The sequence below is a fragment of the Oncorhynchus tshawytscha genome, linkage group LG01 (assembly GCF_018296145.1).
Source record: "Oncorhynchus tshawytscha isolate Ot180627B linkage group LG01, Otsh_v2.0, whole genome shotgun sequence".
Taxonomy (NCBI): Eukaryota; Metazoa; Chordata; class Actinopteri; order Salmoniformes; family Salmonidae; genus Oncorhynchus; species Oncorhynchus tshawytscha.
The window spans coordinates 57,152,796-57,177,812 of NC_056429.1; the positions used below are offsets into that span (position 1 = coordinate 57,152,796).

A 25,017-nucleotide genomic window follows, 5' to 3' on the forward strand; every position below is an offset into this window, starting at 1 on the left:
GCAAAGTGATGCAACACAAAAGGAGGTACACTCCCTCCCCTATTGGGTCAGTGAAGCCAACACCTTTAATTTGGCTCTATATTCCAGCGTTTTGGATTTGAGGTGAAATGTTTTATATGAAGTGACAGTACAGAATGTCACCTTTTATTTGAGGGTATTTTCATACATGTTTTACTGTTATGAAATGAATGCACTTTGTGTACAGTATCTAGTCCCCCCATTTTAATGTATCATAAGTATTTAGACAAATTCACATATAGTTTATAACATATAGTAAAAAATTAAGTATTTGGTCCCATGTTCATAGCATGCAATGACTACATAAACTTGTTGGATGCATTTTCAGTTTGTTTGGGTTATATTAGGGATTCTATGCTATGCACAATATAAATTAATGGTAAATAATGTATTGTCATTTCGGGGTCAATTTTATTGTAAATAGAGACACAGATGCACAACGATCATACCCCCAAGAAATGCTAACCTCTCACCATTAGAATAACAGGGGAGGTTAGCATTTTATATCATACCCCCAAGACATGCTAACCTCTCACCATTACAATAAGGGGAGGTTAGCATTTTTTTTTTGGGGGGGGGTACGATATTAATGCCATGGTAGCATGCATCAGACTTGCATCCACAGAAATGTAGAACTGTTCAGAAACATATTCTATTCTTATTCACAATAAAAGTGACTGCAAAATGAAACAATACAATATTTAAGAGTGCAGTCCGTAAGAGCAGACAAAGGATACAAAGGGTCTGGAAAGATTCTGTATGGAGGAATGGTCTCAGATACCTCCAAATGTTTTCAAATCACATAAAACATTTGAGAAAAAGGCTCAGTGCTGTTATACTCACAAGGGGAGGGTGCTAGAGTATTGACAACAGGGGTGCCAATCATTTTGACCCCTATCTGTTTTTGACCACTATTACTTTTATGATATATTTCTCTGAGCAATTGTATTAGTATAAAATAATATCATTTCCCAATTTTTGGAGCGTAGAATATAGCTCAGTATTTGTATTATATATTTTATACAGTATTTTTTTGCTCATCTTTATCAAGGGTGCCAATAATTATGAACCTGACTGTGTTGTTTTTTAAAGCACACAACTGTATGTACTGTAAAAATGGTATGCTTATTTCTAATTGTCATTTTGAACATATTAGGTCAACAAACATACATGTCCATTTGAACACAGATCCTCAATGATTTCCCATGAACTATGGGTTGAAAACTAACACAAAGGAGGGCAAGGCGGGGGGACAAGGCACACGCTAGTATGAGGTATAAGAACCTGATAAAGACTTTATTGAGGGTGGTAATCTGACAAACTCTTAATCTAGCTATACATTTCCAGGCAGAGCAGAACACAGAGCTTTTTTTACAATGAGCAGCAACTCTACTCCAGTCCCCTTCATCCATTTCTTCAATACTGATTCATAAACACAGTTAGCGAGGGCGAGGGCGACATGACCCTACATCCTATGAAACCGCTGTAAATAATAAGTCTGTTTCTTCTTAACAAAAAATATCTATTTATTGTCCATTAATGGCTTTCATCATATAAATAAATGGATGAGGTACACTGGCCGTAGAGGCTATGTGGCTGGTTGCAGCAGCATGCCTTAAAGGTGAGCAGCAATATTTCAGTCATCCAAGAGAAAGCCTGTAACATGGGTTGGTCTCAATTTGATAACGTTCTAACAAAAAGGCAAACACCTATGGTTAAAGAGAGCCTGATAGTGAAAAAGCAGGGGGTGGCCCCTTAGATTTGGTCCCCCAAAAATATTTACAGATAACTTGGACAAATTGAGGTCAGGTTATATGTGAAGCTATAGCTTAGAATTGGTTGGTCACTCTGGCTGTATAACTACTCAGCCAGTGAAAAAGCAGCAAATGCTAAGTATTTGTTTTCTATTTAAAAATGTCAGTTTTGCCATAGTGGAAACAATTAAAGCTTGAAATGGTCTGGCAATCTTAGTTGAAACCACCTTCATGAGATCCCCTTTCAGAGAAAGCGACAAAATGTGCTTGCGTGGCATGCTGGGTATTCAGGATACGTTATGCGTTTATGATATCAGAAATCCTAAATGGTTCAAATCGGATGAGATCCATGGGTATCTGTGTGCTAGTGATTTAAATGGCTATACTGTACAGTGCAGACTAAATACAGTGCTGTCTGTCACCGTGACTTGAGTTGTGTACATATTTAGACAGCAATTATTTGCGGTGCCTTTCATTTTCATGGTTATGATCTCTACAAAGAGGGTTCAACTAAGATGTTTCAATAAGCCAACACTTCATCTTTCCAGCCCCACAATTCAGTGCAGCGTGGTCACAACAAAACAAAATCACATGATACAATAAGTTAATAGGCAATATCCATTCACATTATGCACAAATATCATGCTGTATGTAGCCACATTGCAATTCTTCCTTATTCAAACATGTTGACATAATGCATAGCTCTAAAATAAAATCCAATACATAAACATTATAACAAGTAATAAAAATAAACAATCTGTACAAAACTCCTGGCATATTGTTATGATTTTCTTTTTCTTCCATCAGTATAAGAAAGCACATACAAAGTACAAAAATAAATATTCTATGTACAATCACACGTGCCACCTCGAAGTTATCGTCACTGCAAGGAGAAAACAAGAGGCAACAAACCACACATTAGTTCGTGCAATGTTCATTGAGGACATATCGAACATGAATACATTTCATAACAAGCCCTTTTTTTTTACAGTATAAACGAAGAAATGATAGATGAGGTTGTTGATTATACTAGCATGGGGATCATTTAAAAAGCAGAACTGCCAAGCACTTGATCACCTCAAGATGCAGATAACGTGCGTTCACAGCAGGAAACCGACGCTCTTTCACTTACTTTATTCCAACACCCTGATACTGGTAGGCCGTCATCCCCCTAAGGAAAGAGAGGGAGTGAGTCATAAACACTCTGAGGTAACACTTTACATTACCTTGAATTTATATCTGTGTTAAAACTACTTAATGTGTTACCCACACTGCTAAAACTGTAGAATGTGACTTAATGTACAGTATAACACAACGCAATTTACTGTTGAATAAAAATGCTTTGGTCAGGATAATACTACAGTGTGTGTATATGTGTATAATATTTATGCAATGTACTATGCATATTGTGTTAAAAAGCAGCAACTACCAGCCAAACAACTAGTGGTACACATGGGCAACTGACTTTTTCTGAAAGTGGGAGAGCGAAAATGTTATGGCTTTTATAATATTAAAATCATTTTCCTGCAACGCTGTTTCATAACCGGGGGAATCCATATTTATGAATAGAACACAACTACTTTTCTTAGGTTTTGTCACAATAAATGATGTTGGAAAAGTTTTTTAATGACTTGTTTACTAATCTACTACCTTCCATGAAAATCCCACCCATAGTGATTGATTTGACAGATCTGAAACCCTACCAACTCTGTGACTCTCACAAATATCATGCTCCTCCCTTGACAATCCCACCTACAGTTATCGACTGACAGGCCACACTGTTAAGAATGTGGCCAGGATAACACATGACAATGACGAAAAAATAAATAAATTGGGAGGAATAATATTGTTTAACCTAATAAGGATTTGAATTATACTTTTGCACTTGGTAGGTTAATAAAAAGCATTGTTTAGTTGCACATTGAGTTTTCGTCTTCTTTTTGTCACAAATAATGTCATCACAATAATGTAGTACAATTACAAATTACTTTGGTTTATCTTTAAATTCAAAATTTTCTCAATATGGCAGTGTTATCTGGAAGGGCATTGAACAAAAACTGTCAACTTAAAAATTCCACCTGGAGTTTTGCATTTAAATGTGATCACTGATTATGTTCACATAAAAATAAAATTGGCAATGTATTATTCATTTACCATTATCAGGATCAAATTAGAATTTCTTTGGCAACTCTATATATCCATAAATTGTGGCCCCGAATGAATGTGCAAAAGAAATAATCAAATGTAGCTCCGATAATATTGATCATATCCGAACAGTTTGGGCTAGAGCAGGGGTCTTCAAAAATGTATTTCATAAAAACTACTTAATCAAAAAGCTACTCCTATACTGCCTGCATATTTTCTTATTGTGTAGGCCTAATGTGATAAATAGAAACAAAGAACGGCACAGCACACACAACGTAATTGTGTTTTGTTTCTTATAACCACACAAATCATTCTACTGTAGCCTACCTGTAGAATATTTCCTTTTTAAATGATGAGAGAATAAAAAGGTTTTACATTTGAACAAATATGTAGCCTGCAGTAACAGGAATAGGCTACTATTTCGCAAATTATTTAAAAATGGTCATTTTGAACAACAGACACAGTGAGTAGGCTATATACACTGCTCAAAAAAATAAAGGGAACACTTAAACAACACAATGTAACTCCAAGTCAATCACACTTCTGTGAAATCAAACTGTCCACTTAGGAAGCAACACTGATTGACAATACATTTCACATACTGTTGTGCAAATGGAATAGACAACAGGTGGAAATTATAGGCAATTAGCAAGACACCCCCAATAAAGGTATGGTTCTGCAGGTGGTGACCACAGACCACTTCTCAGTTCCTATGCTTCCTGGCTGATGTTTTGGTCACTTTTTAATGCTGGCGGTGCTTTCACTCTAGTGGTAGCATGAGATGGAGTCTACAACCCACACAAGTGGCTCAGGTAGTGCAGCTCATCCGGGATGGCACATCAATGCAATCTGTGGCAAGAAGGTTTGCTGTGTCTGTCAGCGTAGTGTCCAGAGCATGGAGGCGCTACCAGGAGACAGGCCAGTACATCAGGAGATGTGGAGGAGGCCGTAGGAGGGCAACAACCCAGCAGCAGGACCGCTACTTCCGCCTTTGTGCAAGGAGGAGCAGGAGGAGCACTGCCAGAGCCCTGCAAAATGACCTCCAGCAGGCCACAAATGTGCATGTGTCTTCTCAAACAGTCAAAAACAGACTCCATGAGGGTGGTATTAGGGCCCGACATCCACAGGTGGGGGTTGTGCTTACAGCCCAACACCGTGCAGGATGTTTGGCATTTGCCAGAGAACACCAAGATTGGCAAATTCTCCACTGGCGCCCTGTGCTCTTCACAAATGAAAGCAGGTTCACACTGAGTACATGTGACAGACGTGACAGAGTCTGGAGATGCCGTGGAGAATGTTCTGCTGCCTGCAACATCCTCCAGCATGACCGGTTTGGCGGTGGGTCAGTCATGGTGTGGGTTGGCATTGCTTTGGGGGGCTGCACAGCCCTCCATGTGCTCGCCAGAGGTAGCCTGACTGCCATTAGGTACTGAGATGAGATCCTCAGACCCCTTGTGAGACCATATGCTGGTGCGGTTGGGCCTGGGTTCCTCCTAATGCAAGACAATGCTAGACCTCATGTGGCTGGAGTGTGTCAGCAGTTCCTGCAAGAGGAAGGTATTGATGCTATGGACTGGCCCGCCCGTTCCCCAGATCTGAATCCAATTGAGCACATCTGGGACATCATGTCTCGCTCCATCCACCAACGCCACGTTGCACCACAGACTGTCCAGGAATTGGAGGATGCTTTAGTCCAGGTCTGGGAGGAGATCCCTCAGGAGTCCATCCGACACCTCATCAGGAGCATGCCCAGGCGTTGTAGGGAGGTCATACAGGCACATGGAGGCCACACACACTACTGAGCCTCATTTTGACTTGTTTTAAGGACATTACATCAAAGTTGGATCAGCCTGTAGTGTGGTTTTCCACCTTAATTTTGAGTGGGACCCCAAATCCAGACCTCCATGGGTTGATAAATTTGATTTCCCATTGATCATTTTTGTGTGATTTTGTTGTCAGCACATTCAACTATGTAAAGATACAAGTATTTAACAAGAATATTTCATTCATTCAGATCTAGGATGTGTTATTTTAATGTTCCCTTTATGTTTTTGAGCAGTGTATTTGACAACAAAAAGTCAAGAAACAGAATAATCATGAAAGGTATGAGGAATAACAAAAGTGTATTCTCAGCGAGCACATTATTTGACTGTTCCGCTTTTACTCCAAGGGCTTTTTTTGGCACCGTTTTTTGAAGCATTGTCACCATGAAAATGTTTCAAATGAACTTGTCTCAGAAGCCTACATATTTGATGGAAATAGGGTAGAAATGGCTTATTTTGTCAATTCTACTTACCAATGAGAGCTGTTTGTTTTATCCAGATACAAATGATCCTGTGCTTTGTGGGCTTAGGCACATACTGTACAGTGCATTCGGTGAGTATTTAGACCACTTCACTTTTTCCACATTTTGTTACGTTGCAGCCTTATTCTAAAAATAATTTTAAACATTTTCCCTTATCAATCTACACACTATACCCCATCATGACAAAGCAAAAACAGGTTTGTAATTTTTTGCAAAAAAATTCAATATCACATTTACATAAGTATTCAGACCCTTTACTCAGTAGTTTGTTGAAACACCTTTGGTAATGATTACAGCCTCGAGATGTCTTGGGTATGACGCTACAAGGTTGGCACACCTGTATTTAGGGAGTTTCTCCCATTATTCTCTCAAGATCCCCTCAAGCTCTGCACAGATATTTTCAGGTCTCTTCAGAGATGTTCGATCGGGTTCAAGTCCAGGCTCTGGCTGGGCCACTCAAGCTCATACAGAGACTTGTCCAGATGCCACTTATGCGTTGTCTTGGCTTTGTGCTTAAGATCGTTGTCCTTTTGGAAGATGAACCTTCTCCACAGGCTGAGGTCCTGAGAGCAGGTTTTCATCAAGGAACTCTGTTAATTTTCCCCTCGATCCTGACTAGTCTCCCAGTCCCTGCCGCTGAAAAACATCCCCACAGCAGGATGCTGCTACAACCATGCTTCACCTTAGGGATGGCACCAGGTTTTCTCCAGACGTGATGCTTTTACTAAGGAGTGGCTTCCGTCTACCATAAAGTTGTTTTTTGACATGCACTGTCAACTTTGGGACATTATATAGACAGTTGTGTGCCTTTCCAAATCATGTCCAATCAATTGCATTTACCACAGGTGGACTCCAATCAAGTTGTTGAAACATCTCAAGGATGTCTCATTGCAAAGGGTCTGAATACTTATGGAAATAAGGTATTTATGTTTTTTTATTTTTAATACATTTAGAACATTTCTAAAACAGGTTTTTGCTTTGCCATTATGGGGTATTGTGTGTAGTTGTTGATGAGGATTTGTATTTATTTAATCCATTTCAGATTAAATGTAAACGTAACAAAATTTGGAAAAAGTGAAGGGGTCTGAATACTTTCCAAAGGCACTATGTAGCCTACACAGCTTGACTACATTGCAACTGCAAAGCGACAATGGTGCGCTCGCATATGGGGCTCACCCAGGACTGTTACTTTTGTAACTGAAGGAAAACATTTGAACAATGTATTTTAACTGATTGATGTTGGGAAAATAGATGGCAAAATGCAGAAGGGTGTTGAATGCCTGTAAACAGCTTGGGGGGGTGAAATTATTTCACAGATTTAATCATGTAATATTAGGCCTACTGATTATTCCTCAATTGCGAGCTTCTTATTGACAGCCCACAAGCTACCTGCAAAGGTGCAACCTTTCATACGCTGATGGAAAGCTATTCAGAATCAGAGGCTGCGATACAGCAAAGCCAAGACATTCCCGGGCCAAGACATGCCCGGGCCGTGTTCAGGCAAAGTGAAATGATACATGCCGCTCACAACGATACAAATGTAACAACAGCAAAACAAAATAGATAAACTCTTTTTTTTGCAGGTGCCTTTTCATTTTATACACCAGTGGTGCAATTAGTGCTTTCTAACTGCACTGAACTAAAACAGTGGCGCACGGGAGCGAAGCGAAACTTTAGAGTGGTCAAAACAATTCATCTTGAGGCGACAGGGTGCAATCGACACAATCGCTTCATTATTAAAGCATATTTCAAATGGGCACATCTATTTTAATACATACTAGCTCATAACATTGTTAATCATTGAAAATAATAAGAAATGACCCATTGGATTATGATCATTTTGCGCCCCCACTTAGTTACCAGAAAGTGTGGATACAGCAGCTCCATTAGCTCCATTGCTCAGGCGCAGTAGTAGATGTGTATGTGTGAAAATACTTGATAGTATAAATTCTTTCAAACTCTACTTTTTCCCCCTTTTTTCGTTATATCCAATTGGTAGTTAGTCTTGTCCCATCGCTGCAACTCCCGTACGGACTCGGGAGAGGTGATGCTCGAGAGCCATGTGTCCTCCGAAACACGACCGCAAAGCCGCACTGCTTCTTGACACACTGCTAGCTTAACCTGGAAGCCAATGTGTCGGAGGAAACACCATACAACTGGCGACCAGAGTCAGCGTGCATGCACCTGGCCCGCCACAAGGAGTCGCTAGAGCGCGATGGGACAAGAACAGCCGGCCAAACCCTCCCCTTAACCCGGACTACCCTGGGCCAATTGTGTGTCATGAGTCTCCCGGTCGTGACACAGCCTGGGATCGAACCCAGGTCTGTAGTGATGCCTATAGCACTGCGCCACTCGGGAGGCCTCATTCAACTTTTATGAATGAATCAAACCTTCCATTCCCCTTCTCCTTTTCAACACACAAACTCAAAACAGGGTTGAATGAAAATCAATGAGGAGGCCCTGGTTTTTCCAAGATAATCTTTCCCAATACAGTTCTGTTGGCCAAAAAGGTAAGGGACAAGATGGGAAAAGGGTGCCATGCGAGTGGGACAGGGATACAAATAATGAAAAGTAAAGCCATTAACTATTAAGGGTATTTGACATTTTCAAACAAAAGTCACTGAATGGATCACGTGTTGTGATCAAGAAAATAGATTCTGTAACACACCATTAATTAGTGTAGGTGTTCTGCTGCCCTTGCAAGACAAAATAACAGCATTCTCAGCAAATCAATTACTAATGTTAGTAAAAGGGAAAAATCATGATGCACAGTTCATCTAAACAAGTGTTCTAAGCAGTATTTGTAGTAAATAGCTACGTCTTATTCAAGAACTTGAAGTCTGCGCATGCCTACTTGGTTAATAAAGGCGTTGCTTTTTCGGGGTAATAACCTGTTACATAACTAACGGTACTAATGGGTTAGCTCAATGTCATTTTCACGCAGCCCTGTTATATTGGCTTTTACTCATACCTACAGCAAAGCGAATAAGAGAGTGAAGGGAATTGTTATGGGTGGTTAGGGAAGCCAAAGTGATGGATAGGAAAGGAAGAGAGGAAGCATACCACAGGACAAGGGGCATCCAGCCCATCCAGGCCAGGTAGGCCCGGTTCACCCTTTTCTCCTTTAAAGCCTCGGAAACCCTGTTTGTGAAATCAACTTTGTAAACATTTGCACATTGCCCCTCCTTTAGGAGCAGTACCCCCTGCTGGCCAATGAGATTACCTGCTGCCGCTCCATGAACAGACCGAATCCTGTAACGACAGACACACTTAAACATGCAAGCGGCCTGAGACTGACAGGAACAGACTCAATGGAAAGAATGGGCCAAGTTCCTGTTAGTCTTACCCCTGAAAAGAAACCCCCTCTGATAGTTTATGGTCCCTGGTCCTGGGGTAATTATTCAGAACTCATAATCATCCAGGCATTCACTGAATACCAAATGATCATCACTGCTGTAGTTTGTGTCGCTGGACTTAACACTGTAGAGGACGTTTGGACCAAAAACCACTTCAGGGTCTATTAGAGTCGATTATCATCAGAGGCAAAAGGAAGTCCGAATCAGAATTCAGAGACTACTGATTGTCACTGCAAGTTATATGGCATTCCGAGGGTCGCGCCTTCCTTTTGCCTCCTGGCTGCACATTGAACGCAGGACATACCAACGGACAGGGGGCATCTAATCCGGGTGCTCCTTGGTCTCCCTTATCCCCTTTAGTTCCCCTGTTGCCTTTCTTGCCCCTCTCTCCCTGAAAACAACATTGCATTAAAAGAGACAGGCTTTAGTTCCTCCTGGCTGGCTCATCCACACCGTAAGCAAATATGTGTTTTTTTTTAAAAGCACAATCATGAAGCTTGAATTCTTACCTAAGCAATTTAGACATTTTACAGGTATTTAAAAGATTGATGTGCTTTTTTGAGCTTACGAAGGAGAGTACTGAAGTTTCAGAAATTTGTGGTGGGGAAAGTAAGTGGAGGGAGTTAGGGAGTAGGGATACAGGCCGATGCTATTGGTGAGCGGGTTCCTTAAGTGCCTAATGTGACCTTCACAGGAGGTTGTTGCAGGAATGGAAACACCTTATTGGTTCATCAACGACCACTGTATAGATTATTACGAGGGTATCACTAGCCCTAACACAACATAGACTTGATGACCCACATAGTAACATAACAATATCTTAATTGTCATATATCACATTTAGAAAGCTGGCTCTCTGCGGTGCATTGTACTGCGAGTGACTGATCATCATGTTTCACTGCACATACTGTACTCTAGACCTGACAAAGAACATGACCACAAACCTCATTTGAGTAAAGACACCATTGATTATGTCCAGTTGCCAAACTATAAAGCCAGCACCGTGCAAAATATGGCATAGAAATACCAGAAATAGTATCGCTCTACTATTTTCCCTTATCATCCCAATCCCCAAAAATACTGTTTCCATTCCCCAAAAATGAGAACCAAATTATGAAACGGAAAGACATTGTTGTTTGTGTCCACTGAAGGTGGCTGGGCTGGCTACAAGTAAACAAGCCACTTAGAGTATTCAAAAGCTAATATTTTTCTTTCAAGAAATGTTATTCCTTTACTGCTGAAGTTACAGTTATATTTACAGGTATAACTGTATGGTTTACAATAAATTCTAATTTCATTAACCTAGTTCTCTACTGGGAGCAGATCAAATATTTCCAACCAAAGCAAACTATTCTATATGGTGATGAAATCGTATAAAACCTGACCACATTGTCATTCAAACATCCGCTCACCAAGATCAAGGCCGTTTGAATGGGTTGGATTAGGGGTTGGACGAGTTTATCAAGAAGGAATTGGAATTGGAAGAAAAATAAACCTGGCAAACATGTAAACCCTCTCACAACTTTGCCTCAATGTTGCCTGAAAACCATCAACATTGGCTAACGTTGCGGCAACATTGTGGGAACATTACTTGCCAGCCAAGGGAGAGGAGATTACAGGCTTGCAGGGAAGGTAAATGGTGAGAAAAGGAGGAGGATGAGGAAGAGGTGGATGAGGAAGTGGAGAAGGAGGAAGATTAACCCCAGATTACGACATTAGAATGCAGGAGGAGCAGGTTGCCAGGGTGTGTGAGAGGGAGAGAGAGGACAACACGACCCGGCAAAAAGAGCCGCGGAAAACAGAGCAGGGTGGAGGGGAGGAAAAGGGGATAGGAAGACCTGCGGAAACAAAGGAAAACAGGACAAGAGTAAAAACAGCACCAGGATCCCACAGCCGGCCACAGCACCTCCAACTGGTTTAACAAAATACCTCATATCAATCTCTTATCCTTTCTTTTACACCCCAAAGTAGCAAAAAAAATTGTTCCACAAATAGGAAGTACACATTAGAGTCAATGTCATATATTTCCTGCTGTCAAGAGCCCAGTTGGAAGTGCTGGGAGGGTCAATGACATGTTGTGACTTTTAAGTAGAGAGTCAGAATATTAAATCAGATGTTAATAGGAAGGAAACAAACATTCTCCAAGGGGAAGGGGGGGGCATGTGTAAAATATTATTTAATACATTGGTATAATTAAAGTGCATACTCTTATTTTATTTTGCAGTGGCTATTTTACAAAATGAGGGTATAGCATTCTGTTATTACTTGAAGTAAGAACAGAATATTCAGATACGACGGCACAAGGTAAACCAAGGACAATTTATAAGACAACGTTTTGACTGGTCTTCAGAGTAAATAGAATATCATTTTGTAAGTTCTTTGATGTGTCCGTTCACATGTTCCAGTCATCTCATTATCAAGGTTGAACATCTTCAATCTCTTTTGATCTCTGACTTAATTTATACTACCTCAGTCATATTTGCATATTTGAACAAGATTCATTGAACTCTGAGGTAAAAAGGCCACTGCAAAGGTAAAGGACATGAATATAATTTCTTCAAACATCACTTAAAAGACCATTGAAGGTCACTTTCACTATATGAATCACATAAACTCACACATGCTATCAAAGAGCACATCTCTTTTTTCCTCTGTAGTAATGGGATATTCAAAAGATGAAGCTATTGATATTCACATTAACATTTTGATTCAGATTTTCCTAATTAAGAGAGCCTTTGAATCCACCATGGTCCTGCTCATATCACCTAATATAAGCCTACCATGGTCCTGCTCACATCCCCTAATACAGGCCTACCATGGTCCTGCTCACATCCCCTAATACAGGCCTACAGTACCATGGTCCTGCTCATATCACCTAATACAAGCCTACCATGGTCCTGCTCATATCACCTAATACAAGCCTACCATGGTCCTGCTCATATCACCTGATACAAGCCTACCATGGTCCTGCTCATATCACCTAATACAAGCCTACCATGGTCCTGCTCACATCCCCTAATACAGGCCTACAGTACCATGGTCCTGCTCATATCACCTAATACAAGCCTACCATGGTCCTGCTCACATCCCCTAATACAGGCCTACAGTACCATGGTCCTGCTCATATCACCTAATACAATGGTCCTGCTCATATCACCTATGGTCCTGCTCATATCACCTCCCACCATAATCACAGGCCCACCATGGTCCTGCTCATATCACCTAATATAGGCCCACCATGGTCCTGCTCATATCACCTAATATAGGCCCACCATGGTCCTGCTCATATCACCTAATATAGGCCCACCATGCTTTTAAGCTTGACATTCCAATGGGCTTGCAATTTAACAACTATTACTCTTGAACAACCCAAAAAGACAAATGAAAAATGAGTACTGCTTTTCAATGAGGAATATGTGGGAGAATAATATCTAGCGTTGAGTAGGAGCATGGAGGATCAGCAGCCATGTTAAATACCATAGTTTATCAGAAGCACTAAATGTACTTCATTAAGCACAGAACATGTTTTCGTCCTGTTGTTTGAACAATAATATTTAGCTCCGGAAGACACATCATTGTCAGCTGCTGTCTTACCCGGTTCCCTTTGAATCCTTGTGGTCCTACAAAACCCTGAGGAGGGGAAATGAAACACATTATGAGTTCCTGTGCAAGCAATCAGAGATGTTACCGTGAGGTATAGCTTTGTGCTGTCAATCAATTTGATCCACTCATTCCCTTAAGACTTGATTTAAGGGAAGATTCATGTTTTCCTCTGTCACTTGAAAGAAGTATTATATGATGTTCAAGATGGCTCATTCAACATGTAGCCACTGATTGTCTTTCAGATAGTCAAGATATTGTTCACTTGATAAATGAAATGCTGGAAATGCAATACTGTATTTATTTGATGTTCTTGATACTTCGGGAACTACTTACAGGGATGCCTTGAGGACCAATTGGTCCTGGGACTCCTGAATCTCCCATGAAACCCTGAAAAAACAACAACATTCATCTCAAATAGATAAATAAGCTGTTTTGACTGAAATCTCTTATGTGGTGTGTGTGCTACTTTTGTGTGCGTATGCGTGTGTGTGTACGTACATGTGTCGGTGTGTGATGATGATCAGTGATGTGAGTACTCACTCTCTCCCCCTTTGGTCCTGCAGGCCCTGCCACACCAACTGGTCCTATTAAACCCTGTAAGGTAATGACAAGACAGACCCTCAGTGGACGCAGACATGACAATGGGAGGACATCAAAATAAAAATGGATTACTTCATTTCCATCATCAATAGCTCAACAAGCTTCCGGAGCACTTAAAGAGATTCTCCAGTACCTTTTGTATACTTTTTAGCCAGTAGTTCTAAAAGTAGCACTCACGATCCAAAAGTGGTCCCTGAAAATTGCTAGGGGGCTGGCACAGGGTTGCTTTCAAACTAGGCATTTCGCGACTAATTGAGGTAAGACCGTAATTCTGCTCATAGATTACGCATGTACGAATGACACATTGACAATCCAGGCCCGAAGCAGGGGGTTAAAAAAAAAAAAAAACTTTCTTCGTCGCTAAAGTACCGGAGCATGTCTTTCAGTGCCAAAAGAGTAGTTATCCAATTCTGTTTCGGTTGACCATTATCAAATCATAACCGATTGATTAGGTAGTGGTCTTCTCTAGGTTATCCCACTGTGCATGTTACACCAAGCTTGTTGAGCTAAAGAATAAACAGTAACAAAAAAGGAGAAAAACATTGAGTTCAGCTGCAGCTCTCTCTCTCGGTGTGTGTGTGGAAGTCAGGATTCAACAGGAGGACCTTGCATCTCAGGCAGATAATACAGTATGTACAGCATATAGCATTGGGGAGCCATTACGCCATACTGTCCTGTATGCATATTAACATGCAGCATGAGCATCCCAGCATGCTCTCCTGGTATGACATCACAACCAGTTCAAAGCTTTACACTGCAGGAGAGACACTGTTAAGACACCTGTTTTTGAAGATTTGCAATGGCATGAACTCTGACAATCAAAACAGTTTGACTTTATGCAAGTAGGCTGAATGTTGAGATCTGATTGCGTAACTTAAATGTCCTTATAAATCTTCCATTGACATCAACACATGATTTAGGCAGAAGTCTAGGTTATACATGCAAATCTCAAGCTAGGATTCAACGTGTAATGTACAAGGGGACTATTTCTTTCTCTTAACTGCTTCTAAGTATTGAGAGCAGACGCAAAGGGTCCATTTTAGTACCCTGACACGTCCCATTGCCATACAGACATGGGACACAGTCATGTGAATATCATCCCTATGCCAGAGCAATCCTCGAAGAGTGCCTAAAAACAGAACTGCTCTCTCTCTGCAGACAATCAGACAGATAACAAAAAAGGACAAGCATGGAGGAAAGCAAGCAGACAAGCAGACAGACAAGACACCAGCGCAGACAGACAGACAAGCAAGTCGTGTGGGGAGCAGAATAGGGGAGGAGAGGCGGGGTAGGGGAGGAGTGTGTGTTGGGGGGTACAGGACTTGAGCCACTCACCACTCGACCAGGCCTGCCGTCTAAACCATGAGCTCCCTGGACAGTGTGTAAACAGTTAGAGAGCAGAGGTGGGAGGGAGGTGGTGGGAGAGGGGGAGGAGGTGTGGAGAGGGTTGGGAGGGGTGAGTGAAGCAGTGATTCGTGTGACTCAATAAAACACATCCAGTTGTTGATGAAGGGTGATGGTGTTGTGATGACATGAGAAACAGTAACTGCCAGTAACTCTGTTTATAGCTGCAGTTAATTTTCTCTATCAAATAATTAAGTCCTGACTTTTGATAAAATAGTTTTCAATGTCTTTCAAATACATATGCATGGTTCAACTTCTTTCTATGGTTGATGCCCCGTATTCAAAGCAGTTTGAATCATGCACAGTGCGTTCGGAAAGTATTCAGATTCCTTGACTTTTCCCACACTTTGTTACGTTACAGCCTTATTCTAAAAGGGATTAGATTCTTCCCCTCATCAATCTACACACAATACGCCATGATGACAAAGCAAAAACAGGTTTTTAGAAATGTTTGCAAATAAAAAACAGAAATATCACATTTCATAAGTATTTAGACCCTTTACTCATTACTTTGTTGAAGCGCCTTGGCAGCAATTTCAGTATCACGTCTTCTTGGGTATGATGCTGCAAGTTTCACACACCTGCATTTGGCGAGTTTCTCCCATGATTCCCTGCAGATCCTCTCAAGCTCTGTCAGTTTGGATGGGGTGCGTTGCTGCACAGCTATTTTCAGGTCTCTCCAGAGATGTTCGATCAGGTTCAAGTTCGGGCTCTGGCTGGGCCACTCAATGACATTCAGAGACTTGTCCCAAAACCACTCCTGCGTTGTCTTGGCTGTGTGCTTAGGGTTGTTGTCCTGTTGGAAGGTGAACCTTTGCCCCATTCTGAGGTCCTGAGCGCTCTGGGGCAGGTTTTAGTCAAAGATCTCTCTGTACTTTACTCTGTTTATCTTTGCCACGAACCTGACTAGTCTCCCTGTCGCTGAAAAACATCCCTACAGCATGATGCTGACACCACCATGCTTCACCGTAGTGATGGTGCCAGGTTTCCTCCAGACGTGATGCTTGGCATTCAGGCCAAAGAGTTCAATCTTTGTTTCATCAGACCAGAGAATCTTGTTTCTCATGGTCTGAGAGTCGTTGGGTGCCTTTTGGAAAACTCCATGCGGGCTGTCATGTGCCTTTTTACTGAGGAGTGGCTTGGCCACTCTACCGTCTGGCCACTCTACCATAAAGGCCTGATTGGTGGAGTGCTGCAGAGATTGTTGTCCTTCTGGAAGGTTCTCCCATCTCCACAGAGGAACGATAGAGCTCTGTCAGAGTGGTCACCTCCCTGACCAAGTCCCTTCTCCCCAGATCGCTCAGTTTGGCTGGGAGGCCAGCTCTAGGATGAGTCTTGGTGGTACCAAACTTCTTCCATTTAAGAATGATGGAACCCGCTGTGTTCTTGGGGATCTTCAATGCTGCAGAAATGTTTTGGTACCCTTCCCTAGATATCTGCCTCAACACAATCCTGTCTCGCAGCTCTACGGACAATTCCTCATAGCTTGGATTTGCACTGTCAACTGTGGGACCATATACAGGTGTGCCTTTCCAAATCATGTCCAATCAATTGAATTTACCACAAGTGGACTTCAATCAAGTTGTAGAAACATCTCAAAGATAACCAATGGAAACTGGATGCACCTGAGCTCAATTTCGAGTCTCATAGCAAAGGGTCTGAATACTTATGTAAATAAGGTATTTCTGTTTTAAATTTAATAAATTAGAAAACATTTCTACAAAAACAGTTTTCCCTTTGCCATTATGGGCTAATGTGTGTAGATTGCTTGGGATTTCTATTTTTTTAATCCATTTTAGAATAAGGCTGTAATGTAACAAAATGTGGGAAAAGCCAAGGGGTCTGAATATTTTCCGAAGGCACTGTATGGAGAGAAGTGTGAAGATATGAGTCTCTGATGATTTTCAAATAGCACGTCTTGGATTAGCATACATATACATAATAGTCCTCATCATTTCCATATAAAAGGAGTTACTGTGCCATGATGATGATGTGACTAGTACATGTCAGCAATGACATGTCAGCAATGACCTTTGACACCCAAGAAGTAAACCAGAAGTTAGGAGAAGAGACCCCCCCAGTGATACATATCAAACTTATTCCTTGACATGCAACTAAAAATAGAACTACAAGAGACTACATTAACAACATTTCAGAGAGATGATCAGAAAAAAAGTTGGCAAAATAAAGAAAATGATCATTAACTATTTCTAACACATAATAAATCATTATCAGGTTATCTGAACATATGACAATGGCAATGGGTAATGTAGATTTCATTTGTTTGTTTTTATAGTAGTGGTTGTATCGCCCCTGTGTATTGGATTGCAGCAACCATCCATCCATGCACTTTGAAAACATTAATGCACCTGCTGAGCTAGGAAACTATCCTTGGTGAGTTAGGCCTAGTTTCAAAGCGACATATGACAACGTCAGAACAATCGTGCTGCCTCGTTCTAAGACACAAAAGTCTGAACAAACAGTGTGCCTACTCTACTGTGGTTTCCAGGGGTCTAAATAAAATGTCTAATGGCAAAATGGTCAAAGGGAATTAGAAGGAAAAAAAACGACCCAAACCACAGCACGGTTACAATCTACATGGGGATTGAATGGTGTCGCTCTTGATTGGTGTACTTACAGGAAGTCCAAGATGGCCCCTGTCCCCTTTATCGCCCTTCGAACCAGATGCTCCCTTCTCTCCCCGTATGCCTATGCCTTGCTCCCCCTAAAAGAGGCACAGAAAGGTTATTACTGATGTTTAGTACATAGGCATTAAACTCACTTACTAAAATCAATAAATATAGCTACTGTTAACTACAGTATCAAAGCATTCTGGAGGTACAGTAAGACAACAAAGGCTACCACAACCAACTCTTACCTTTGGTCCTCCCAGTCCTTCAGGTCCCTGAGGGGTAAAGACACAATTCGAGTCAGGATATGTCAATCACTTCATGTAAATACGATATATTATCAGGAGGTTTTATGGATATTTCTGAGGGCCTATATTGCTTAAGGGCGTGCCAACTGTAGTGTACTCACCGCGGGGCCAACTGGTCCTTGGGGACCTGGAGGCCCTGGGGGTCCATAGACCTAAAGACAAACACCAGGTCATCAATGATACACTCCTTCATTAGTGGGTTCAATCTAACAACAAATCCTCTGAATCTGACCCTCAAGTCCACTCAAACACGCATAGGTCATTAAAAACAATGAGATATACAGCAGTGGGGGGGCCTTACCATGTCTGACCTTCCTCCCTTATCTCCGGACTCGCCCTTCTGACCCTGAAGCATCAAGATACAAGGTTAATTTAGGCTACTCTCATCATAGTTAGCAGGAATAAAACACTACAGTACACCCAATCAGCACTGTAAATGAATAGCATTCTGAACAGTACTTCACTGCTCCCCAAAGCCAGGTCAGACACTTCATACTCTATGGTCAGATGCAGTCTGAGGGGCACCATTGCGTACCATTGTGCCTGGTAATCCAATGGGGCCAGGGGGTCCAGAAACCCCCTTTTCACCAGTAGGGCCGTCTAAACCCTACAGAACAAAGAAAGGGGAGATCGTGATAGACGTTAAAATATTGGCAATATTTTGTTGTTTTGGATTGTTGTTTTGTGTTAATTTTCATATTAAACTGTTAATCAATTTACATATTTGAAAATACATTTTTTTTATTTTTTAGAAAATGTAGACCTCTCATTTGTCCGATGTTCGAGGTCAAAATAGATCTTGAAGGCCTCAAAATGATACAATGAATTACAACCAGCTTTTTGAGATTGGTCTTGGTAGTAGTCTCCAACTCGTGGCTGTCGGGACATGAAACTGCCCACGACGAGGGACGCAATGTTGCCCCTCCTTTCTCAGAGTCGAACCACCCAGACTGCTTGAATGAAACTCTTTTCAAACAATCCTTTCATGGTTAACATAAATACAGTACATATGTCTGTTAATAGGATTAACGCCGCATGGCGTCCTCATAAGACAACGGGTAAAGCGATTCCCACAGTATGGAGTAGTCTTGCGGTATGTTTTGGCTACATGGTCTGATGAGTGTAGCCCACACCAGTGTCAGAACTGGAGTTGATCATTTACTGTAGCCTATAGAAGGTCTCTAATTAGATCATACGAGGGTGGTAGAAAGAGCTAAGGGCCTCCCTTCCCTCTAGTTAATGATAGTGCTCTGGTTTTGGTGTGGGAGTGTGTGTAGTGGTGTGGTGTGGGTCTGTGGTTCCCCAGTCACTCACAGGTGATCCAAAGGGACCCATGTCCCCCTTGTCTCCTTTGGGTCCTGAGAAACCCATCAGGCCCCTCTCCCCTCTGGGACCTTCAGGGCCCGCTGGGCCAACAGGACCTGGCTCTCCAGGCTTCCCCCGAGGACCCTGGCACACAAAATAGACATCATGGTCGTTGTTGTCTTTATTTTGATCGTCATCATTGCCATGTTGTTGTTGTATTTTATCATCCGTAACAGCTGTACAATGGACATTTATACTGGACAATACACAATAGGGGGTGCTCTAACCTTCTCTCCGTCAAGACCTGATGGGCCAGGAAGGCCAACTTCACCCTTTGTTCCTGGTGTTCCGGGGACCCCTGGAGGGCCAGGTGGGCCCTGGATAGACAAAGAGACTGACTCATTGAAAACTGCTAGGCCTACATTTTCTGCAGCATACAGTAACATAGGGACCGAATGCGCCTCTAATTTACACATCTCCATCTGGCTTTTGGGGGTCACATTATAAAAAATAAGAAAACTGCCTATCACTGGAATATTGTTGCTTTAAATCAGTGCTTGCCCGAGCGCTCTCGCAGCATTTCTCTATCCATCAGTTCCATTCAAATTGCATACAAAATAGATAATCCTGTTCAAGATTGTTTTGTTTATTTACATATATCAGACATATATAGATAGTACCAGTCAAAAGTTTGGACACACCCACTCAAGGGTTTTTCTTTATTTTTACTATTTTCTACATTGTAGAATAATAGTGACTCACAATGACTTATTGAAAACATATACTCTATTATCTAGTACCGTATTCATAATAGCAAACATTTATATTGGAATTAAAGTGGCAAAACACATTAGGCCTTTAAATTGTCTGTCTGATCCCATGACTGTCTTTTTGTTCCACAGACCTGCATAAAGAAGGCCTATACATTTCTAATGCATCATTGACAGACTTTAGAAACCGCCACTCACCATCAAAGGTACATTGCGAATATCCTAAGGAGAAAAAAAACACAATGTTAGAAGACCTGGTACCCATTTACAGTACTTCATGAATCAAACACAGGCTCATCGCAGGAAGCAGTAAATAGTTGGTGACGTACATTTTCATTGTTGATGATTTCTGATTTCCCTGGCTCTCCTGCCGCACCCGGAGGACCCTATAAAGTTGGGGATCAACAACAAAAAAAGTATATTAAGAATCATAATAATTAATTTGTGTAAATCTCCCACTGTCATTTATGTGTGACAGAGCCTGTACTTACTCTTGGTCCAGCTGGGCCATCAGATCCTGCTTCCCCCTGGAGGACGATCAAAGGTTAGACAGTTAGCCTCTCCCCTTTCATTTATCAACCTCAACACAGCATTCAACACTAACAGGATGGGAGTGAACGTTACTTGAGCAAAATGAGAGGACAATGTTAAGTGATCATACGTTTCCTGTTGGGACAAAATGTCAACCGAGGCTACAAAAAGTTCCCATCTCACCTTGAGACCTTGGTCGCCTTCGTCACCCTGGGAAAGATTTAAAAAAAAAAAAGTTTTATTGGCATGCATGATATTATTAAACCAAGGTAGCTTTTCCTGACTAGTTTACAGCCTCTTGTTGGATAGCTTTTAGTACCTTGGATCCTGATAGGCCTGGGAGTCCTGGTGTCCCTGGTTCTCCTTTGATGCCAGTTCCTGCTGCGCTGGGTTCGCCCTTGTCACCCTGCCACAGAACAGGACATGGGCAGTGTCATCGACGACCGTACAGGACAACACACTCTACTGTACAACACTGAGCCACCATCCCATTGACTGTGCCATTAACGGGAGATGAATAACACAGCCCTGAAGGTTGGTCACAATGGATCTATACGGATCTGAACCACAAAGTGAATCACATGAAAACATCCAACAGCACAGCTCCTTGTCCACAGCTTTAGTTCTTAACCCCTCAACACAGAGGCACAAACTCAAATCTGCAAAAGCGTTCTCCAACAAGAGGACATTTTCACACATGTGGCAAATCTCTGTGATTTGATGGAAACAGAGTCATGTGAGTGAACGATTTCTCTGAAATGGCCCGCTGTCACGTGAGGCATGTTATGCCGCGTCACTGCAGTACAAGCAGCTATAAAAGCACTTCTACACAAGCCAAGCCTCCTAACAGAGGAGAAAGCTAAAGAAGCAACTCAAGACTCTAATCGCAGCTCTAGTCAGTCACAAAGACCAACAGTGAGACGATTGACTCAATGGAGCTCTTGTTATGGGATCACTGATGATTGACAGACACAGACACAGAGCACAAACACAATGTCCATTCCAGGCCTACCCTGTAGCCCCTCTTTCCAGGAAAACCAGGTGTACCAGGGATACCAGCTTGACCCTTTATAGTGGAAAGAAGAGTTTCAGTACCCTGGATATATATAGGCTTTTACGATCTGTGTTAGCCACACCATTCCAAGGAAATTACCTTTCTTCCAGGAGTGCCTGGAAAACCTGGCTCTCCCTATGGTGGCCAAGATGGCACAAAGGTCAAAGGAAGGGGGGAAAGAAAGAAGACAGAAAGAATGAAAGTTCTACTCTTCTTTTTCAAATATTGATAAACCAATACGTAAAAAAGCACACACGTGCACACAGAGGGAGGTAAGCGAATTGGTATTCAGTAAACTTGCCTCTTTGAATCAGTAGCCATGCCACATATCCCTAACAAGCATTTTCTATACATTCAGGAAAATTCAGAAAAAGCGTGTTTGTCAGTGTTCTTGGAAGAACATCATTCCCTCAGTGCAACATGCACTGGGATCGATATTTGGAAAGGCATGTTTGGGTTGGTGCATTCTACGCTTGCACATAGCTGGTCTGGGTTTGGACACGGAACTGTCTCAGATTCTGATCCGTCAGGAGCTTCTAGCCCACCCCAAGCCGATTTAACCCTCGAAATTGGTCGCTATAAATAGTAAAGAACACACGAGAGTTATTTAATTCATCCCTGTGTTTGCTCCCCTCTTCAATTGGCTAGATTAACGAGGAGACACGCGGCGGATGATGTACGGTCACAGCTGTGACCACAGGACCTGCACGGGTTTATAGCAGGCGGCTGTGGCCCGAGTCCCAAATGGCACCCTATTCCTGGTCAAAAGTAGTGCACTTGATATGAAACAGGGTGCCATTTGGAACTCAGGGTGTGCCTCAAGTAGATACCGTATAAGCAATTATACGGTATCTACTTGACTTGCTGAGACTCAAATGCCGTGTCTTATGCCGAAAGTTACGAGGGTGACTTCTCTCGTAACAATTTACACCCCATTTCAAATTACTAATCATCAATGTCAAGATATGGTTCTTAAAATCAAGATGCAGAACAACCATGGACCTGGGAGTATTACTCAAAAAGGCCATGCACTATTCATCATTGGTTTGACTTGTATTTTGGGGAACATTTGGATTAGGAAATGCTTTGACAGGCAGTTCAACAGACAGCATACTGGGAATACAGCCCTCTAACTCAACTCTGGACCTCCAAGGGAGTTCCATTGCCATTTTTCATTGTTCCCCTCTAATCAGGGACTGATTTAGTGGGTGCAATTAATTATCAGGTAGAACAGAAAACCAGCAGGCTCCGGGTCCTCGTAGGGTAAGATTTGAATACCTCTGGCATACAGTATACTACCAGTTAACAGATACAAGGCATTCTCCCCAAAAATGTGGACAAACAAAAGTCTGAGAGGAACAATCTGGAGGGAGAAAGACACTGGACTGCTCCCATCATTTCATCTCAGAAGCACAGTATGCACACTGTCAGATACACTGCATGCACAGGATGGTTTAGGACAAGGGTGAAAGGTCAGGGGATAGCTGCACATGGGTGGACTACCTTCAATCCTTGTTTCCCTGGCATTCCCGGCATACCAAAGTCCCCCTAAAAGAGGACATTGATTATCAATAACTACAGTGAGAGTCTTCCCAAACAAGCAGGACAACACACAGTTAGTATTGACGAAACACACTGAAGCTCAAATAAAAACACATCAATTGGAGGCGCAATTCAACCAACCAAAACAAAACCTGTTGTTGCCATGTTTCAAAGTAATGAAAACAAATGATCAATGACCAAGATCCTCAAGAGGAAAAGCGTATTACATAAACAAATAAGAACAGAGAGATGGGGAGGAGTGGTGGAACGTCCCTGGCAGTCTGACTCCTCTAGGTCTGACGAAGGGGCAGGTGGCATCGCCCAACTTGGCAACTCTCCTCTCCTCTCCCCCACCCGACAGACAGACACTCAGCAAGTGCATTTCTGCTGGAGCCACTGACAGGTGCTGTGGTTCAGGCTCAACGTGGAGGGGGGAGGAGAGTGGGAGGGGGGAAGATGGGGCACCAGTAGACTGCAGACTGTACTGGACCAATGTGTGTGTGTGTGTGGGGGGGGGTACAGAGCTAGAGCCCAGCCCCGCAGCTACAGCATGCCCAACTGCCCCATGGCTTTCACACCAACCTGTCAGGGGGTTGTCACGTGGGGATAGAGTGTCTGTCCGTTTCTGGGAAGATGAAAGAGCCGAGCGGGCCCCCTGGCCAGGGAGGGATCAGGGCAGGTGAGCGATGATGGCTCTAATCGCATGGAGGCGCCCCCAGCAAACACAGCAAAGAAACAGGAAGCACAGCTCCCTTTGATCTCCTGATTCTCTAATTAGCTCACACCATTCCTCCCATCTACTTAGCCATCCCTTCCCGCCAGCGTCACTCCCCACCCCCTGGTTCTATTTTCACACCGGCATGTGTGTATGAAACTCCATGGGTGTAGGCTCGCGCATAATTTGTCGACTGATAAGCCTGGTGCTTGATTTATCAATAGGCTAATCTCTTCATTGAAATGATGCCGTCATGGCCTTTCCAGTTCAGAGGAAATGCCCTGACGGTCACAGGGGAAAAGATTCATCATCTGTTCAAAACAAACTGTAATGATCCCTCTGATACACCAGTAAAGAGGGTGTAAACAGTGTGAGATACTTTAAGATGGCCTTAAAATGGCCACTGCAGCTACTACCACTACCAGAGTGGATCTGAGGCAAGTGAACGGAATAATGGCACTAGGTAGGTGAATAGAGAGGCCTACTTTCTGTCTTCTCCTCTGGTCTAATGTGCTCTCCAGCTGTGCTGGTCTAGGGCTCTATGATTTTGAGGGAGAGTGAGGGCAGAGCTCCATTCAGTCAGACAGACGGTCGGTGTCTGAAACGTTAGGCTTGGCAAAGTCTACCTCCCCACACACCTCTTCCCCCTGTGTTCGGAGCACCACTGTCACCTTATCCACTCTCTCTGGGTCTCTGTCGTCTGCTTTCCTGACTGGAGTGTCTGGGAGTGCCCACACAGGTCTGACCCAAGGGAGACATTTCAAAAGCAGGCTTTTCTAACAGCCTAACAGGCTCATTAAATCAACCAGTCGTCCAGACCGGGGGAGAGACATCCGCCATTACAGGGCTAATGGTGAACCCCTGTACGGTAATGGTGAGCTAGTTCACCATTGCGAAAGCAGAGCAGGAGGTCTATGGCTATCCTGTTCACTTCCTCTATGTCTAGCCTGGTTGACTGTAGCCTGGCGACTGTAGCC

General features: G+C 42.5%; 1 protein-coding gene across 9 annotated transcripts in view; it reads right to left on the reverse strand.

The window, feature by feature from the left end:
- The window catches only part of LOC112253879 (collagen alpha-1(XIII) chain), a 111,737-nt gene that overhangs the window by 1,100 nt on the left and 85,620 nt on the right, over positions 1-25,017 (reverse strand). For 3 of the 9 annotated variants that reach the window (XM_042323497.1, XM_042323492.1, XM_042323482.1), the window contains 21 exons: positions 23,287-23,331; positions 21,883-21,918; positions 21,742-21,795; positions 21,049-21,135; positions 20,913-20,939; positions 20,690-20,725; positions 20,528-20,584; positions 20,397-20,420; positions 19,716-19,805; positions 19,438-19,572; positions 18,659-18,730; positions 18,425-18,469; positions 18,225-18,275; positions 18,064-18,090; positions 17,824-17,910; positions 15,117-15,152; positions 13,680-13,775; positions 13,515-13,568; positions 13,173-13,208; positions 9,883-9,969; positions 2,905-2,943 (listed from right to left, as the gene is read on the reverse strand). In XM_042323497.1, the coding sequence (XP_042179431.1) occupies positions 2,905-2,943; positions 9,883-9,969; positions 13,173-13,208; positions 13,515-13,568; positions 13,680-13,775; positions 15,117-15,152; positions 17,824-17,910; positions 18,064-18,090; positions 18,225-18,275; positions 18,425-18,469; positions 18,659-18,730; positions 19,438-19,572; positions 19,716-19,805; positions 20,397-20,420; positions 20,528-20,584; positions 20,690-20,725; positions 20,913-20,939; positions 21,049-21,135; positions 21,742-21,795; positions 21,883-21,918; positions 23,287-23,331 (1,221 nt within the window). Of the gene's footprint in view, positions 1-1,269; positions 2,656-2,904; positions 2,944-9,882; positions 9,970-13,172; positions 13,209-13,514; positions 13,569-13,679; positions 13,776-15,116; positions 15,153-17,823; positions 17,911-18,063; positions 18,091-18,224; positions 18,276-18,424; positions 18,470-18,658; positions 18,731-19,437; positions 19,573-19,715; positions 19,806-20,396; positions 20,421-20,527; positions 20,585-20,689; positions 20,726-20,912; positions 20,940-21,048; positions 21,136-21,741; positions 21,796-21,882; positions 21,919-23,286; positions 23,332-25,017 lie in introns of those variants that run through there. The other 6 variants (XM_024425942.2, XM_024426021.2, XM_024426003.2 and 3 more) reach the window with 6 other exon arrangements.